The sequence below is a fragment of the Rousettus aegyptiacus genome, unplaced genomic scaffold (assembly GCF_014176215.1).
Source record: "Rousettus aegyptiacus isolate mRouAeg1 unplaced genomic scaffold, mRouAeg1.p scaffold_m13_p_10, whole genome shotgun sequence".
NCBI classification, from domain to species: domain Eukaryota; kingdom Metazoa; phylum Chordata; class Mammalia; order Chiroptera; family Pteropodidae; genus Rousettus; species Rousettus aegyptiacus.
This window is the reverse complement of record NW_023416285.1, coordinates 95,984,295-96,001,779: the sequence shown is the minus strand read 5'-3', so window position 1 is coordinate 96,001,779 and position 17,485 is coordinate 95,984,295. Positions and strand designations below refer to the sequence as shown.

At 53.7% G+C, this 17,485-nt stretch overlaps 1 protein-coding gene across 3 annotated transcripts in view; it reads left to right on the top strand.

Moving 5' to 3' along the window:
• Window positions 1-14,153, top strand: part of GATA3 (GATA binding protein 3) — a 29,515-nt gene extending 15,362 nt beyond the window's left edge. For 2 of the 3 annotated variants that reach the window (XM_036228195.1, XM_036228197.1), the window contains 3 exons: window positions 3,229-3,374; window positions 7,642-7,767; window positions 11,574-14,153. In XM_036228195.1, the coding sequence (XP_036084088.1) occupies window positions 3,229-3,374; window positions 7,642-7,767; window positions 11,574-11,858 (557 nt within the window). In that variant the 3' untranslated portion in view covers window positions 11,859-14,153. The remainder of the gene's footprint in view (window positions 1-3,228; window positions 3,375-7,641; window positions 7,768-11,573) is intronic. The other variant, XM_036228196.1, reaches the window with a different exon arrangement.
• Window positions 14,154-17,485: the final 3,332 nt, after the last annotated feature.

Sequence of the window (17,485 nt, the reverse complement as noted above, 5' to 3'; positions counted from 1 at the left end):
ATCCGATTCGCCCCCCTCTGCCTCCTCACACCTTCGGCCTCTGGTTCAGTCTTTTCCTTCCCCTCATCTCTTTCCTTAAGACTCTGCACATTTGGGGGGTTGTGGGGAGATCTGCGGTTTCTCCAAACCAGAACCAAGGGGCACCTCTATGCCTATTCTATCTTACTTTTCGTGGGGGCAGAGGAGAGGAAACGATTTAATTCTGGCTTTTTACTTCCTCCTCTGATTCCTTTCTCACAGTCACAAAAAAAAAAAAAAAAAAAAAAAAACCCGAGGCCAGCACACCTGGGCTTCGAGGGGGCTGGGACTTTTGGGAGTGTGGGAGCCGCGAGGGGAAGTTTCAGGACCCCTTCTGCGTAAAGAGGGTGGAAGGGGTGGGAATTCTTGAGGAGGGGATTCTCTTGGTTTTAGCGGTCGCCTTTTTTTTTTTTTTTTTTAAACCTGTTCTTTGCAAAAACGTGCTACTTGCCGAAAAGGAGAGAGGAGATGAGAGAGGAGAGGGTTGTCGCGTTTTGGAGAAACGGTTGAAGCTGTGGTTAGGGCACCTACTGCTTTTGTCATGCCGGCGGGCTGTCGGAGCTGGGATGTATTTTTGCAAACAAAAGACAAAGCTTTTTTTTTTTTTTTTTTTTTTTTTTCAAAGGGTCGGTCCCCGGCTGCCCACCCGCCTCCCGCGGGCACCTCCCTCCACCTTCCTCTTCACAACCTCGCGCCCTGCCCTCTGCCCCGTCCATCCAGCCCAGTCTCAGGATTTCAGTCAGAGGCGAAGGGGTGTTTGAAAATGGCTGTTGAATGTCAAGAGGCCTCCCCGCTTTGTGGTTCTTGTCACCTAAGAGAGAGAGGTGTCTGTCTGAGCCGCTCACACCAGGCAGCGAGCGAGGAGAGAGGAGGAAAAAAGGCAGGAGACAGCCAGGGCCTCCGTTAGGGAAACTGTTTGTTTGCTGAAGTGACAGACTAGAGGGAACGAGGAGAAAAGAGGAAAAAAAAAGAAAGAAAGAAAGAAAAAGGAAAACCCACACGAGGCAATCGCGAACTCACGAAGTGAATCAGGACAGAAAATTGCTCTAGTGCGCAGAACCCGGCTGAGGAGGCAGCCGTTGCTGGCTTTTAAGGTCCCTCCGAAAAGGAAGCTGTCATCCTCCCCACTGTCTGACAAAGGAAAGGAAATTAGACTAAGTGTGTCAGGCTGGGAGGTCCCCCAGCCCAGGTGCCTGGGAGCAGGGCCTCCAGCCCTGAGCGGCTGGTGCAGGAGGGACCAGAGGGACCTCACGGCCACTCCAACGGCGCCCAAGGAGGAGAGGGGCAAAATGGCTGGGAATTGAGAGCCCCCCGCCACCCCCACCGTCTTGCCGGGATGGGGAGTGGGCAGCCCCAGCCAGGCCAGGCCAGCATCCCCACCCCCGAAGGGGCTGACCCAGTGGCCACTTGGGGCCGCAGCCCGCCCAGCCTGCCTGGCTCCTGCCTCCAGCGGCCTGGCACCTCCTGGCCCACGCACCGCCCCCTCCCCCCTCCCCCCTCCTCCATGCCTCCTCCGGGAGCCCCAGCCACAGCCCACAGGCTTGGACCCCAGCGGAAGGTGTCTAGATGCACTTCAGTCCAAAGCCTTTGTTGAGAGCCCACAGACGCCGCTGGCCCCCTGGAAAGTTGCCCCCGGCATGCCAGGGCCATGTTCTTGTAGATAATCTCAGGGGTTCTTGGAAGGTGCTGTGTAGACCCTGGGTTAAGAACCTCTTTTGAATTTGGAGGAAAAAAAAAATCTTAACTCCTTATTTTTATTTATTTTTATTTTTTGACAAAGGGAAGTGGACAGAGACTACGGAGCACTGGCATGGACCACGGCGTGAGGGGGTGCAGCCCTCTGCCATGTGCAAAAGTCCTCTGCCCTTCCCAGTTCGTCCCTGGGCAGAAGCGTGGGCTCACAGGTGTCAGCCCCCCAGTTCCCATACCCTGGGCTTGGGGGTCTCCAAAGACGGGACAGGCCCAACCCAGGTCAGACTTGCCTGTGGGCGTCGAGGTTCCCCAGCACCCCGGTTCTCCTTCCTGATAGTTTTGGCATAACTGAGGTTTTTTCTTTTTTCTTTTTTTCTTTTTTTTTAATCAAAACAACCTTTCCCCCCTACAATCCTCTAAAGCCTCCCTCTCAGCATCCCAAAAAGAGCAAAACCCTGTCCCCAGGCTAGTGGGGCCATTGGCTCCTGCAGAGACCTGGGGCCAGCGGGGGACTGGAGCAGGGGGTCCCTGGGACATCCTGGCTGCAGCAGCCAGGCAGAGAGACTAGGCCCCCCCAACAGTGGGGCAGGTGCACCCAGAAACCATCCTCCCCCTGCAGGAGATGGAAAGCCATGGTGTCCTCACACGCTGCTTGAGGGTCTGGCTCATTGTCCCACCCCTGGAGTGAATGCTGAGGGAGAACCTGGCCTGGCCAGTTTTTTGTTTATTTTGTTTGTTTGTTTTTCTGGGAAAAAAAAGACGAACTGTAGGCAGGCCTTGGTTAACGAGCCACCGGGAGCTCCCCACCCCCTTTTGTAACTGGCCTGTTCTCCCGATCCTTCTGCCCCCCCACTCTGCCCCCACCAAACCCGTTCTAGTCCCTTTGCCTAAGATGTCACTTCGGTCCCTGTCACCGTGGTTGGGAAGCTATGAAAAGCCTTGAACTTAGCTGGGTCTTCATCTATTACTTGCCGGCCAGGGACATGTACGGTTTTATTGGAAATAAAATCTCAAGCCCTCGCCACTAAAATCAATCGGCCGATCAATCAATCTGCTCATCTTTTTACTATCTGTTGATCTGTCTTGCCATTGACTCATCTTTCCTCTCTCCCTATCCCGACCTTCGTTATTTAATCGACCCGTATAGACAGCCGTAGGGATGAGGACGGGTCACCTTCGTCTTCCTTAGAGCACACTGAATGGAGCGTCTTGCTTTCGCCGTGGTCCGGGGCCCAGAGTGCTGGGGGGAGCTGTGAGAGGTGACAGGTGGCCCTTCTCCTGGGCGGGGGGCGGGCCCAGAGCACGCCTCTGCTGCCGTGTGCTCGTGGGCCACGTCTCCGTGTGCGGGAGAGGCCCTGGGCGGGCCACCCGGAAACCCCCGTCCGGCCTGGGAGCCCCCTTCAAGGGAGGTGGGGGTGGGGAAGCTCCCCGAAAAAAGGGAAAGAGGAAAAAGAAGGTCTCCGGCGTCTCGGCCGGACCTCCCTTCCCCAAGTGACTTACGCGTGGTCTTGTTTCTAGAAGGCAGGGAGTGTGTGAACTGCGGGGCCACCTCCACCCCGCTGTGGCGGCGAGACGGCACCGGCCACTACCTGTGCAACGCCTGCGGGCTCTACCACAAGATGAACGGGCAGAACCGACCCCTGATCAAGCCCAAGCGGAGACTGGTGAGTCGTCCGGGGGGCCGCACCCCTCCGAGCGAGGACCGCGTGGCGTCGGCTGCGTCCGTCCTTCGGGGCGACAGCTTTCTGTGGGAAATTGGCAGGACAGGGCAGACTCATGTCAGCTTGTTTGGGAGAGCCTCCCCCCGCCCCCCTTTAAAAAAAAAAAATGAGCTATACCGAAAAAGCTTTCTTTTCCCTCCCCTCCCACGTTTCTTCAGTTACTTCTCACATTTTTTCGGGGTGCAGGCCTCTTGGTCCTCGCATCCGAAATGCGTTCCCCAACAGGAGGACTTCTCTGAACGGACCAGAGGCACTGATTTACGATGCGCCGGTAGTCACTACTCGACAGACAGGGACATTTAGCGTGTGTGTGTGGGGGACTGTCCCAGGCACCCCCCAGAACGTAGGAGAGGGGTCCTGGGTGGTGATCACAGCCTCACTGCTGGAGGAACCTCGCGTGCCAGTAATTTAGCATCGATGGGGCCAGGCAGCTGGGTGTCACAAGCCTGAGCCATCAAGCTTGTGGAGTTTTTCGTGTCCGTAGCTGAGGGACCCCCACAGGTAATTCCCGTGGGGAACATCGTGTGACTCCCGGCTGGCCTTTTGGGTCCCCTGCCATCCATTTGGCCTTAGATCGTCTTTGAACTGCTATTGCTCGAGCGATGGCTTTTCCCTCCACTCTTTTTATTTATTTTTTTCTTCGTTAAACTTCTCGACCTTTACGAATCCTCGGGAAAACTTGGCACAGTCCAACACGTATGAGGACAACTAGCAGGAGATGTTCCCTTTGTCAGCGTGTCCTTGGACTCTCAGGCCAGCTCGATTAGCAAGTGGAGGTAACAGACAAGTTAAAGCAGGGTGGCAGATGATAACTCTAACCACAGTCAAGAGATCAAAATGCCTTTTGCGGCGATGACCTTCTCCATGCAGAGAGGGGAGGAGGGGGTTTCCCCATGCAGATTACTGGATGAAGACACGTCCATCCGATGCTCAAGGGGGGAGGGGAGGGAGTCCAAATCCTCTCTACTCTTCTTAAAGAATTGCTTGTCTTCCCCATCGGTTTCACTGCAACTTGACACCTTTCACATCCTCTTCAGAAGAAGGAAAAACTTTCTAGGGATGGAAGTACCCACGTGACTAATTTTTGGCAATCCTCAGTCTCTAGACGTTATTCTTTCTGATCTTTGCCCCTTTCTGCAACTTTCTCAACCTCCCCGTGCCCATGTACTTTGGGTTTTTTTTTTTTTTTTTTTTCTTCCTTTCTGTCATGTGCAAAGCTAACTTCCTAGGAAAAAGCTGCCGGATATCTGAGCTCTGGAGATAACTCATAAACAACAACTCAGCTTCCCCAATCTAAACATCAAGATGTTTGAACGGATCAGAACAAGACGTGTCTGAAAAAAAAAAAAAAAAAAAAGGCTGGAGGTGTTAGCACAGAATGAATATGATTACATCACAAAAGAATGTTCTGAATCACTGAGAGCCTGGCCTTTTTTTTTTTTTTTTTTTTTTTTTTTTTTTTTTTTTTTTTTAAAAAGGAAGAAGGAAAAAAAAGGGACGAAAAAATTAACAACAAAAACCTTCTCATTAAAAATAAGGCATGGCGCTGCCGTAACTGAGCTTCTTTTTTTTTTTTTTTTGAAAGGTAATAGTCAAGGCAGAAAAAGAGGAGGAAGTCGAGTCTCAGACTGTGTGCTGATCGATGCACGAGGGCGCACTTGCCATGTTCTCAGGGTTTCTTCTCTCCAGGCAGATAGGAAGCTCTACTGGCACTTTATACGATTTAGTCTCCATTCGCCTTTCGTAAGAAGTCTCTAGACTCTGAGTAATGCTCGCTCTGAATTCTAGAGCTCATTGGCTGTCACATTTGAAGCTGTCTTTTCTGTCTTACTCATCCGTTCTGGGTGGTTTCGTGTTTTCGTTCCATGGAATTCGTGTGTTTCCGAGAGATACTCGGAGCACACACATCTAGGGTTTTTTCCTTTTTCACCCTTAGGCGCACTTGACTTCTGAGGACCCAGAACCTTCCTTTTTCTTCTGTCATATTATTTCCTGCCCCTTCCCTCCAGCTCCGTCTCTCCAGTTGGCTAGTTTTGTTTTGCACGTTCGGTGGATTCACCGAGGACCTCCGGGCCCATCCCCACGTAGCTAGGTCCTCTATCAGATGCTTATCTTAATACTGCATAACCTGCGTGGATAATAGGAGGAATGACTGGAGGGCACAGCCAAGGCGTTTTTCCCTCCAGGGTCCCCAGGATTTTCGCAGGTGTCTCTAACACCCTGCTGCGTGGCCTGGTTTATTAACGTGCTTTATTCCCGCTAGGGAGCCGAACACTGTGGCTTGGAGACGTGCTCCGAGCCGGCTCGTGCGTCTCTTACATTGTCAGTACATGGCAGATGGTGACCCTCATCCTTTGGAGCTCTCCTCTTGCCCAGTGGCCCGAGGTGCTGTGTACTAGGCTTTCCAAGTTGTTGAGCTGGGAGACGTGGTGCCTGAGGAGACAGAGAGAGAGACAAAAAAGTACAGGACGATGATAAGAATCGCGTGAGAGCGTAGTCGTCAAAATCCTCAAGCACCGACGTGTGATGTATCATTTTCTTCCCACGAGCACAGAAGAAACAGTGATTTCAGTCTTGATTCATCATGGTTCGTGGAGGCAAAGGTGGGGTTAGAGGCAGTGCTTCGGGGCCGGGGCCGAATTATTTTCAAAACGGACAGTCAAAAAGTGGAACCTTCTCAACGAAGAGAGAGAAGGGCTGTTTTTAATTTGCGGTGCCCGAGAACGCAGAAAATAAAGAATTATGGCCAAAATAAATAAATAAATAAATAAATCTATGTTTTAAACTGGTAGGAAGGACGAGCAAATCTGTGGAACCATTTAGAGGCTCCGAAGGAAAGGGAATCAGTCTGGTTAATTCAGATCCGCCCCCCGGGCTTGCCTTACCTGGCAGCTTCCCGTCTGGGGCCTGGCTTTTTGACTGATAAGATATGGATGGAAACCCGGAGAGCGATCTCTGCCACTTCTGTCCCACGCTTTTGTGACCACACCGGAATCGTCTCGATGGCAGACTGAGACGAGCCGAGCGCCTTCTCCTTCTCTTGCCTTTGGTACCGTGTCTTGTTCAGGAGCGGAAACAATTTTGTAGTTGGACATTTCCTTTTACGCGGGGCAGGGGGCTGAGGAGTTGAGAGATGGGCGTGAGAAGTGACCCAGTTAATTCCATTCTCTTTCAAAAGTTTTTCAGTTTGATTTTTTTTTTTTTTTTTTTTTAAGGCAGAGACATAGAGAATAAGTCCCCTTATAAATGTAAAAGCGAAAGGCAAATTTCCCTTTCAGAAGACGCGAAGGCACAGTCAAGTACTTAAAATTCAGGGCGAGGGTGACATTTGACCTGCACCATTCTGCCCTGTGAACGGCAAATAGGAAATACCTAATTTCCAGAAGGGGGAACGAGATGGGGGCGGGGGGAGGAGGGGCCGTGTTCTCGGCGAAAACCCCGATTCCCCCTGCTTTACAGTTTGTCTCAGTAACTAAAAGCCGCACAAAGAGAAGGAGGATGGCCGCTGTCGCCACGAGTGACAGGGTCTGAAAGGGCCCAACGTGACCAAGCCTGGATGCGTGGGCTGAGCGGCTTTGGGGCTGCAGACGCGCCGGGGTCTCGTTCACTTCTGACGCCCCCCAATCATGCGCGCCACGCGCACGTGCACCCCCGCACTCTGCCGGCGCCCCGTTCTCTCTGCAAGCCGGCCTTGCTTTACCCTCGGGGCGGCCGGGCGCTTTGGGGGCCCGGGGTTGCTCCCTCTTCGCTGTGGCTGGTCGCGATGGCCGGGAGCCTCTCGTGTGGACGTCACATCTCAGCAGTCGCGCTGGACCTCGTGGGCCTGGCGCACGGCGCCGCGGACGGCCCGGCCCTAGTCCTGTTGATTGACGTTGCTGCCCATAACAGGGAAACATCTGGGGCGCTTCGTGGGATGGGGAGAGGGGGGAATTAACTCAGAGGGGTGGCGTGGGCTTTCGGACCGTCCCGAATTCCCCACGGGAGCACAGCGGGCTGAATTGGGGGCGCTGGGCCACAGGGCCGCAGGCCCCTCCGCCCCAGACTCTTTCTCGAGGCTGCTCCTGGAGAATCTTTCTTACTTTCATGTGGGCCACTCGCTAGTTTTGATTTCAATGATAATTTCTTTCTTTCTTTTTTTTTTTTAAGTCTGTCGTTCTGAAAACACATTTAACATTCGTTGCCCCTCCCCCTCCCCCTCCCCGCCCCCCAGTCAGCAGCGAGGAGAGCGGGGACATCCTGCGCCAACTGCCAGACCACCACCACCACGCTCTGGAGAAGGAACGCCAACGGGGACCCCGTCTGCAATGCCTGCGGGCTCTACTACAAGCTGCACAATGTAAGTGTCTCGGGGGCCAGCCCCGCCCGGCCCCCTCCCGCCCAGGACGCGGGTCCCCCAGGACGCCCCTTGCCAGGTCCCCGTTCCCGATTCGCGTCACCCCGGGACTCGGGGAGTCGATGCTGGCAGACCCAGGGTAGGACACGGCTTCCCGCGGCGTAGCCTTGCTGAGCGCGCCGCGGTCACAAACAGGCCGCCCAGGCCCCCTAGTAGGGACCGAGGACAGCAGTCCCGCGCGCGGGGCGGGCCACGGAGGGGAAGCTTCCCCTTGGGAAACAGTTAGGCTTTGGTGCTGCCTCGGGGTTCATTCTGATGGAGGAGGGAGCAGAAGAGAAAGGTGACCAGAGTCGTGATGCGGGGGGCACACACATTCTGCAGTCGGGGGGTGCAGACTCAGTCCCCGAGTCAGCGCTGTGGGTTTTAAGGGGTCCTCTGGGTAGAAGACACGCGGCCACGTGCCCCAGAGGCACCGTCTGCTGGCTCCATCCTCCCAATAGACAGAGACTCGGGAGAGGTGAGGGGCGCAGCCCGTGAGCTCCCCACGCCCGGGAGGGGAGAGGCAGGCGCCCCCTTCCATGTTACCTCAGCGGGGTGGCCGTTGCCAGTCGGCCACAGCGGGGTGCCCTGCTCTCTCTGGCCTTTTACCTTGGGGTCCTCCCACGTTGCAGCGTCTTTACCTTAAAACTTTCCCCCCCAAACAACTCTGGTTGGCTAGTCCCAAGGAAATGAGGCTAGTCCCAAAGAAAGAACTGTGACCGCTTCCTCTGTCTGTCTGTCTGTCTCTCCCTCCCTCTGTCTCTCTCTGGCAAAGAGTCCGGAGCTGAGCTGAACGGGGAAAAGGCAGAGCTCTCTCCCCGGGGCCATGCTGGCCTCGCCTCATCTTACCCATGACTACTTGGGAATTTGGGAGGAAGCGTTTCTGGTTAAATTTTTTGAGTCACGGGAGGACTTCTGAGGGTGACCCCAGCACGCCAGTCCTTTTTCGCCTTTTGGGGATCAGTTGCTTTGATTCCCGGGGATGACCGACCTTGCCTTCGGCGTCACGGCTTCTCGACACGGTGCCCGGGCAGCGCCAGCTCTGATGAAACCAGGGTCTTCCCACAGTCAGCCGGCTGTCCACCCCCCTCCCCGGCCCCTGACCAGTCCTCGGCGGTGAAACCCAAATCCCGTTTTCACTGGGGAATTTACTTGCTCACTGCAGTGGGGGATAAACAGATTTGTGATCGAAATCTGGCAGATTTGGGGCATTACAGTTTATGAGCCATCGGCCGTCGGCACAGCCTATAAAATTATTTTGGGGTTGTCATTTATGGCTTTCAAGGAACCTTCACGACCCTTGATTACCCTGGAGCCTCGAATGGTCCCACGATGTAGACGGGGCAGAAATCGTTTTTATTTCCAGTTTAGTTGGAGAAATGATGACTCAGAGAAGCGAGTACACTCGTGCGAGGGGGTGCAGCCGGTGGCATGGAGGCGCAGGACCGAGTCCCGGGGGCTTTGCTGGGAGGCGTCAGGCCGGATGGGGACCGGGGGCAGTGAACGCTCTCTCCGCTGAGCATGCCCCCAGTTCGGTTCCGAGCAGGAATCGTGCCGGTCTATGTATTTCTTTCCTCCTTCCACGGAAGCATAGGAATCATGGGAAATTCACCAGCTGTAAATTTCTATGACTACTTAATCATCGTGAGAAATGATCTCGATTGTGTTTAATGTAAAAAAAATATATATAGATATATATACACACACACACATATGTGTGTGTGTGTATATATGTGTATATATACACACACACACATATATATATGTGTGTGTGTATATATACGTGTGTGTGTATATATACGTGTGTGTGTATATATGTATACATATACATTGTATATATATAAATTTCTGGAGAACAGGAGTTTCTCCTCAAGTCAGAGTCAACGAACCCTCTTCGCTGCTCACTCCCAGCCCTGTCTCGTAGCTCCTGAGTTCACGGCCGGGCTGCAGTGGAGGAGAGAAACTCGCTTGTCAAGAGTACTTTTACTGTCTCCTCTCGTTTTGGAAGAATTTAGGCAAGGAGGTGATTTATGTGTGCGATTTAGGTGCATTTAACAATGAGAGATGATAATCTATTAAGGTTCTCATTGTGTTGTCTTTCACCCTACCCGTGTGTGTGTGCGTGTGTGCATGTGTGTGCGCCATGAGTTAGTTCCTCTCTGCTTATCGAGGTGTTTAGATAACTACAGCTCTCAGTATCAGCGTTATCGAGGTGGTGTTGGGACTAGGTATCTGGGTTTGTGTGGCTATCTGTGTAACTAGATATTATATTCAGATAGCTGGCTGTGTGTATCGAGATATCCGGGTGAAGAGCTGTGTGTCTAGACGTTATCTGGGGGAGACTTGACATGACAGTCGATTCCTATCACCTCTGCTGGCCACACCTGGATCTCGATCATAACTTTGGGGAAGGAACCCTGCGACGTCCTGTTGGCAGGGACCTTTTGCCTCCTCTGCCTTCGCGTTGCCTTCCTGGAGCCAGGGGGGGGCATCAGGCCTCACGTCCCCTGGGAGGTTCTGTGTCCCCTCCACGGTCACCTCTCCCGCCTCGGCAGCCCGTCCCTCCTGATCACCTGCGTCCTCTCTTCACTGTCGTTTGTGTGCGTTTGGAGCAGACAGGTGGATCGTGGAGGAGGGGGAGGGCGTTTCTCCCCCACGGGGTCAGAAAGGACGGGGGCCGGGCGTCCGCTCCTCGGGCTGCGCGGGCACAGTCCCGGGACAGGTGGCCAGATGTGGGCTTTGCTTGTGGGCAGATGTCTGCTGCTGCGGTTCGCCTGTCTGCGACTCCTCGTGGAGCGTGGTCTCCGTGGCCGTGTAATGACGCTCCCTCTCTTGGTTCCCGCCCCACGTCCCGGAGCAAAGCTATTTAAAAATAAACCAAACCAGTGAGTCTCCTCGAGGAGAAATGGAATGTCGCCTCTGTCCCCCAGTTCATTCCTGGTCTGTGAATATTCGGGTGAGAGGAACAGTACTTTGCACCCGCCCCCCGCCAAGTGGTCGTTCAGCTCTTCCTCTAGTTAGAAGCGAGTGGTCAGAACTGGGTAGAGATGGCAGCTTTCAGTCATCACAGTTTCTGTGACGTGGGCGAGGGAGGGCCTTTTGGAAAGACACGTATTCAGATACGACCCCAGAACGTACACGTTTCTGGGGAAGATTTGCCAGCACCTTCGACTGCGAATGGGCCAGGTAGGAATGAGGCACCCGAATGCCTCTTTGAAGAGGGGGTGCAGTCCTCCTTGCCCTGACGCCCCGATGTGGATTTCAGACGGGTAGACAGACTCTCGCTTCTCCCCTGAAGATGCCTTGGTTGCTGTCTCCGTTCTCAGGAGATGTGCTGCTAAGGGAGCCCTCACCAAGTAAGACCAGGCCTTAGATGTTAGTCGCCTGAAGTTCTGTCATTTAGAAATGCAGTCATACCAGGGAGGTCTCTAGAATATGGTCCTTGAGGATGCCCAGTTCCCGAGGCGAGAGGCCCCTCAAAATGACCAATGAGGATAAACACAATGAATAGCCTCTGCTTGGAACAGCTCGCCTGTGGCCTCCGGGGCCTGCAGCTGGTAGAGGCTGACCGAACTCTATCGCAGACCTAGCCTGCAGGACTCTGGGTCCCGGGGAAAGGGGGGCAGGAAGGGGGCCCCCCAAAAGCAGATCCCTGAGCCGGGGCCTCCAGAGGAAAGCCCGATGGGGGTGCCAGAAAGAAAGCCTGCAGGATTTCAGAGCTGGCAAAAAAAGTAAAAAAAAAAAAAAAAAAAAAATCGATGTTTGTTTAGATTAACAGACCCCTGACGATGAAGAAAGAAGGTATCCAGACCAGAAACCGGAAAATGTCCAGCAAGTCCAAAAAGTGCAAAAAGGTGCACGACGCGCTGGAGGACTTCCCCAAGACCGGCTCCTTCAGCCCCGCGGCTCTGTCCAGACACATGCCGGCCCTCAGCCACATCTCGCCCTTCAGCCACACCGGCCACATGCTGACCACGCCCACGCCCATGCACCCGCCGTCCAGCCTGTCCTTTGGACCCCACCACCCGTCGAGCATGGTCACCGCCATGGGCTAGCGCCGCCGCCGCCGGCCGCCGTGAGGTCCCCGGGCGAGACGCCCCCCCGCCCCTCTGCGCACATCTCTGCAGGAGCACTATCGTGAAGCCGAGAACCGACGGACACCCGTGTGTGTGTGTGTGTTTGTTTGTTTGTTTTTTGGGGAGGCAGAAAGCAGAAAGCAGGAGGACGTCTGCCGCCCTCGCCGAGGAGCTCGCCGCGCTGTCTGCGACCCCAACCGCTGAATCCGGGTCCCATTTGTGAATAAGCCATTCAGACTCATACTCCCTATTTAACAGGGTCCTCTCTAGTGCTGTGAAAACAAAAAAACAAACAAAAAAAAAAAAACGCGGACCGTTGCATATAACTTATATTGTAAGACATACTGTATATTCGAAGACGACTTTTATCGCATCCGGCGGGTAGCTGTGAGGAAGGCGCGAAGGACGCCAAGAGTTTTAAGGGATATGGGGAAATAATGTATGGGGATTAAGAAGGAACTAGGTCTGGTATCCACACGGACACATTGCCAGTTTTGTTGCCTTTCACTGGCCACAAGCGTTTGATGCATTACAAAAAAAAAAAAGAAAAAAGAAAAAAAAAAAGAAAAAAAAAGAAAAAAAAGAAAAAAAAAATGATATAGGCGAATCATTTGTTCAGAGCTGTGGGCCCCCGCCTGGAAAATTCTCTCAGTTCCGGGCAATGCGTGTTAACACCCACGTCGCTGTCGGGGGTCCCAGAGACCCTCCGCCCGGGCCCACACGCTGCGTGAACAAGCCCCTGTAATTGTTGTTTGTATGTATAATTCGAAGCACCAAAATAAGAAAAGATGTAGATTTATTTCATCATACTATACAGACTGAATCGTTGTACAAATTTATTTACTGCTAGTGTTAAGATCGGCTTTTTCCGTTTTGTTTTGTTTTCATAGTTTCCTCCTCTCTCAAATCTCAGTTGAGTCAAGAAGACGACCTTCAGTTGAGCCGAGGCGGTTGCGCCCCAGAGGGCTTCTTTTGCATCTTGTTTCTTGACGATATTTATTAAGTAGCTTCTTCAGGGTGCGGCAGCATCTGGCTTTGTCCTCACCCTCCGGCAGCCTTTGTCTTGGGAGCAGCCGTGAATGAGCTGCCGCCCCGCATGGCATGTCGTTGGCGGCCGGGGCCGGTCCCAACCGGGCCGCTCCGGCTGACTGCTGCCTCCTTTAAGTTCTGTGCTGGCGATCGCTGCCTTTAATCCGGTCTGCTGGAATGAGAATATAAAAATAATAATATCGCAGCCCAGTATCAGAGCGGCGGCCAAGCTCCCCTCCAACCTGGTGGCTCTAGCGCATGTAAGAGGAAGGAGTTTTAATTTAAGAAGCGGCAGCTGCCCGGACGTGTCAGCGATGCGCTGGGAGACAGTGCAGACCGCGAGCTGTCCGCGTGTGGCCCTTTTGGGAGGCCACGCATCCTCCGAGCTGCCCCTGCAGCCGGGAGGGGTTTGCGCCCGGGCTGGGGTAGCGCCTGCGGTCCCCCAGGGGGCCGTGGGTGCCTGTTCCTTGGGCATCTCCAGCAGACGGTCTTCTCAAAGGAGCATGGGGACGATGCCCCCTCTGTGAGACCCGAAGGGGCCGCGCCGGCTTCTCGAATCCGTTTCCGCTTTTCCGCCGTCGACCGCCACGGGCGCCGAGGGGTTGCTGGGGTGTCCGCGAACGATGAGATAAACCGCTTTGTAACCTATGCTGTACAGTTTCCTTCGCCTCTGTGGACGGAACGTGTAACTATGGCGCACATTTTAAAATCTCTGTTAATCACCTCTCCGCTTTCTTAGCAAATATTTTAAACCTAAAGCTAAATGTCGAAATAAAGGAGTAGAGAATCACTGAGATGCAAGTGGAGATCTTACTGGCTCCCGACGAGCGGCCCGTGACTTGAGCGTTGTTCTCGCTGACCTCCGAGGCACCGGAGCAGAGTGTCCCCTTACCGCCACCCTAAACTCGGGAAACTTTTATTGTATGGTTCCAGCGTCCCCTCTTCTTCATGAGCAGATCCGAGTTAATTAATGCCCTTTCACCTTAAGGAACAGGGAGTTCAAATTCTTGACATTCTTGGGGTAGGAGGGGGGGGGCAACGTAAAAAAAAACCCAAAAACCCAAACCCAGTATTCTAGCTACATTTCATTTTAGGTACTTTGGTGATGATAATGGCATAGTCGATCCTATTCCTTCTTCAGAGAATTGTCTTTTTTTTTTTTCCATTCTGTACATCAATTCAGCGTTCTAAGATATTTCTAGAAGATGATACAAACGATTTAAAAATATATATATGTATGCATAACAGCAATGATTCGGTTTCTTCTTTAGAAAGTTATATGTCGTCATGGTTTTAGTGGTTTTCGTCTTCTTTCCTTCATTTAAAATACGTAGAAGACTGGCACTAGAAAAAACAGAACAAGATTGTAGGTCTAAAATAGTGCCCAGAGATCTTCGAGTAGATCGTACCCCTATTTAATTTTCAGCGTGTTTGCCTCACTTTTGAAATAGCCAGCTGCATTAAGCCATCCATAAATCACGTGAGAAAAACATGTGAAAATCTGGATTATTTCTCTGAAGCATTTAAGGAGCCAACCAAATAGAAAAAGTGATGAGCTCCTTATACGTCTAAGGGGAGGCAAAAGTTTTGAATTGAAACGCTTGTTTTTATGCGTTCAACAGATACCTAGTGAGTGTCTGGGTGGGAGCCCATTTAAAGCCACTGTTTGATATTTAAGCAGATCAGGAAATAGAGAAACCGAGACGTCACTGTCTCATTCTTAGTTTTGACATTTACATGTTACTCCCCTGGTGAGCTCGCCAGTCTGGTCTGTGAGGCTCGGGCGCCAGGCAGCCAGCGGGCCCCCCGAAGTGGTGACGCCCGGAGCCTTTCTCCTGACATCACTGCCAAGTGTGTAAACCCTTCGGAGGTTTTGAACGTCTTCGTAAAAGCTCGCCCTTCGTCACGGGACTTCATCTGAGCGATCGCGAAGTCTAGAACCCCGGGGAGGAGGGGCAGGTGCATCCTTCCCGGGTCCTGCAGGCCTGACCGGAGTTTAGAAAAACACCTGTTCACAAAGCTCACGCGCCCCCGGCCCAGCGCCGCCGACTCCCTGCCTCTGGTCCTCCCCTCGCGATGGCAAAGTGTCTCGTGCACGCTGAGAGGCTTCGATGCAGCGTTCCTGCACGGACCCTTTTGCTCCATTCCCCTGTCCTCAACCCCAAATCCATTCTGGAATCTAGAACCGTTTCCGTGACCTCCTCTGGACAGCAGGCATCATCGACTCCTTTTGTTGATAAATCGCCTTGAATGTTCCCTTAAAAAAATCATTTTTTTTAAATTAAAAATTAAATAAAAGGACCACAGAACACTTTTGAAGACAGAGCACCAACGTTAACCATTTTCCCAAACAGCCGCGTGACACGCCAACCCCTTTGCTGTGCTTTCAAATCGGAGAAAACGTCCGAAAAGCATTTTTATTGTCGTGTACTCCATCTTGCTCAGATGATGATCTCAGGACCTGTCTGAGCAGAAGGCACCATGATTCCACTGACCTTTTTTTTTTGTCTGTCTGTCTGTCTTTTGGGAACGTCCTTTATTAGCAGAGGTGTCCTCACACCCCGTCCGTCAGCATTTCGACCGGGTGTTTTAAAAGCCTGGAGAGAGAATAGTTTGTGCGATTCCAGAACTTACGAACTAGGACCCCGGGGTAGGTCCGCTCGCCTCTGTCCTTAGTGCCATCTTAAGGAACACGGATTAACTGGTGTTTTGTGACTGTCCATCGAGGACAGGAGTTGGCGTTCCAGTCCACAGAGTCCTCGCTCGTCCTGAAACGTGTCGGGGCCCCCTGGGGCGCGCACGCAGGGCTCGCCCGTCCCGCCGAGGTCTGCGGCGTGGCTCGGATCCCGTTCACCCGTCGCGTGCAGGGATTCTGCCTGCATCGCTTACAGGCCCGTCTCGGGGGGCGGCTGGGGTCCAGTCTGTCTTTTTTTCTTGTGCCCCCTCTCTGCTCCTGTCTGGAGAAGGGGACCGGGAGAGGACGTAGGCCGGCGTTCCCCCAAGCCGTCCCTGCCAGGGTGTTCCGTGCGGCCCGTGGGAGCTCCGGGCACTCGGGCTCCTTTGCGAGGGATGTCGGCCCATTAGCCACATTGTTCGCGCTGTCATGTCTGTGCGCACGGTTTGGCAGGCCGGCGTTGGAGGGGGATTTGGAGAGCGAGCCTGCTCCCCCCGTCCCCGGCTCCCGCCCCGACCCCACAGGTCTTAGGCTCGGCAAAAGGGGTGCAGTATGAAGCACTCCTCTGCACCCCCAGGCCTGGCAGTGGTCCCCAGGGGTGCGAACAAACACCTGAGAAAGCCGCTTTGGGCCAGCTCCGCACCACCGAGGGACATCTTGTGACCACACCGGGCCCCGATGTGGCGAAGCGGTCCCAGCCGGACCCCACTGCAGAGAGGTTTGGAGGGTCTCCGCACGGTGCCTCAAGTACCGCGTAGTTGACCAAGAAATCAGCCCATCAGGTTTTTGGGGTTTTTTGTTTGTTTGTTTTTCTTTTGGCCTATGGGCATGAGAAAGTTCTAGAAAACAAAAATTTTTTTCTGATTATAAAATCAGTTAATACTTACCAAACTTGTGAAGTAGCCCTCTCCTTAGTTATTGTTTTTTTTTTTTTTTTTTTTTAAAGAAGCCCAAGAAATAGGATTTTGGGGGTGCCGTGGATGTGGCCGGGTGCAGGCTGGTCTTCTGGAATTCTTCCCTGGGTCTGGTGGCCCTGGAGCCGGGGGCTTGGGGCTGGGCGCTTAGGCAGGAGCTCCATTTTTCGAGGGTCATTAAGCCCGCGTTCTGTGTGCTGGAAGGGGTCCTTAAGCAACACGGGCCTGGGACACGGGGGCTGCCCTCTCCCTCGCACGGGTGGAGGGGGCCCCGCGCCCCAGGTGGGGCCCGCCTCTCCCAGGACAGCCGCACTTCTGGAACACAAGCACCGGGCAGCTCTGCAGGCCCCGCCGCGGCCGCTGCCGACGGGGGCCTGACCGTGCCCCTCGCCGACCCCCCGTAGTACCGGGCTCTCCCCGAGATCTCGCCTCTGCGGGTGACCTATCTGTTATGAACCGGAGACTCGAGTGCATGAAGCCATCCATTCTTCGCCTTGTTGGGGCAGAGCCGCCGAGCTGCCTCCTTCAGAGAGTTCCGAATTTCCAGCCGACAGATTGGGGTCACACTTCTGAGGACCTCAGGGGTCCTGACAACTGCCTGGAGCCCTGGGGGGCCTCCGGGCAGGACCAGGGAGCGGTCATCTGTTCACCCCAATCCCCGGGACTCACCCAGCCTGGACGACGAGAGGCATGAGCCCGAGAGAATGAACGGGCTGTTGTTTGACACATGTCGGCCACCAACACAGATCACGACCTGTCAAACAGAGAAGTGATGTCTCGGCTTCTCACCAAGGCGCCCCGCATGGGAGACCAGCTGCCCGGCTCTTTAGATGAAGACAAGCCCTGTCGAGCGGGAAGATAGTTATCCTCATTTCATGGATAAGAAAACTGTGGAACTATGGGGCAGAGAGAGCGAGTCACTTGCCCAAAGTCACACAGCAGTGAGAGGTTTTCCTGGGACCGGACCCCGCTGGGTCGCCCGGAGCAGC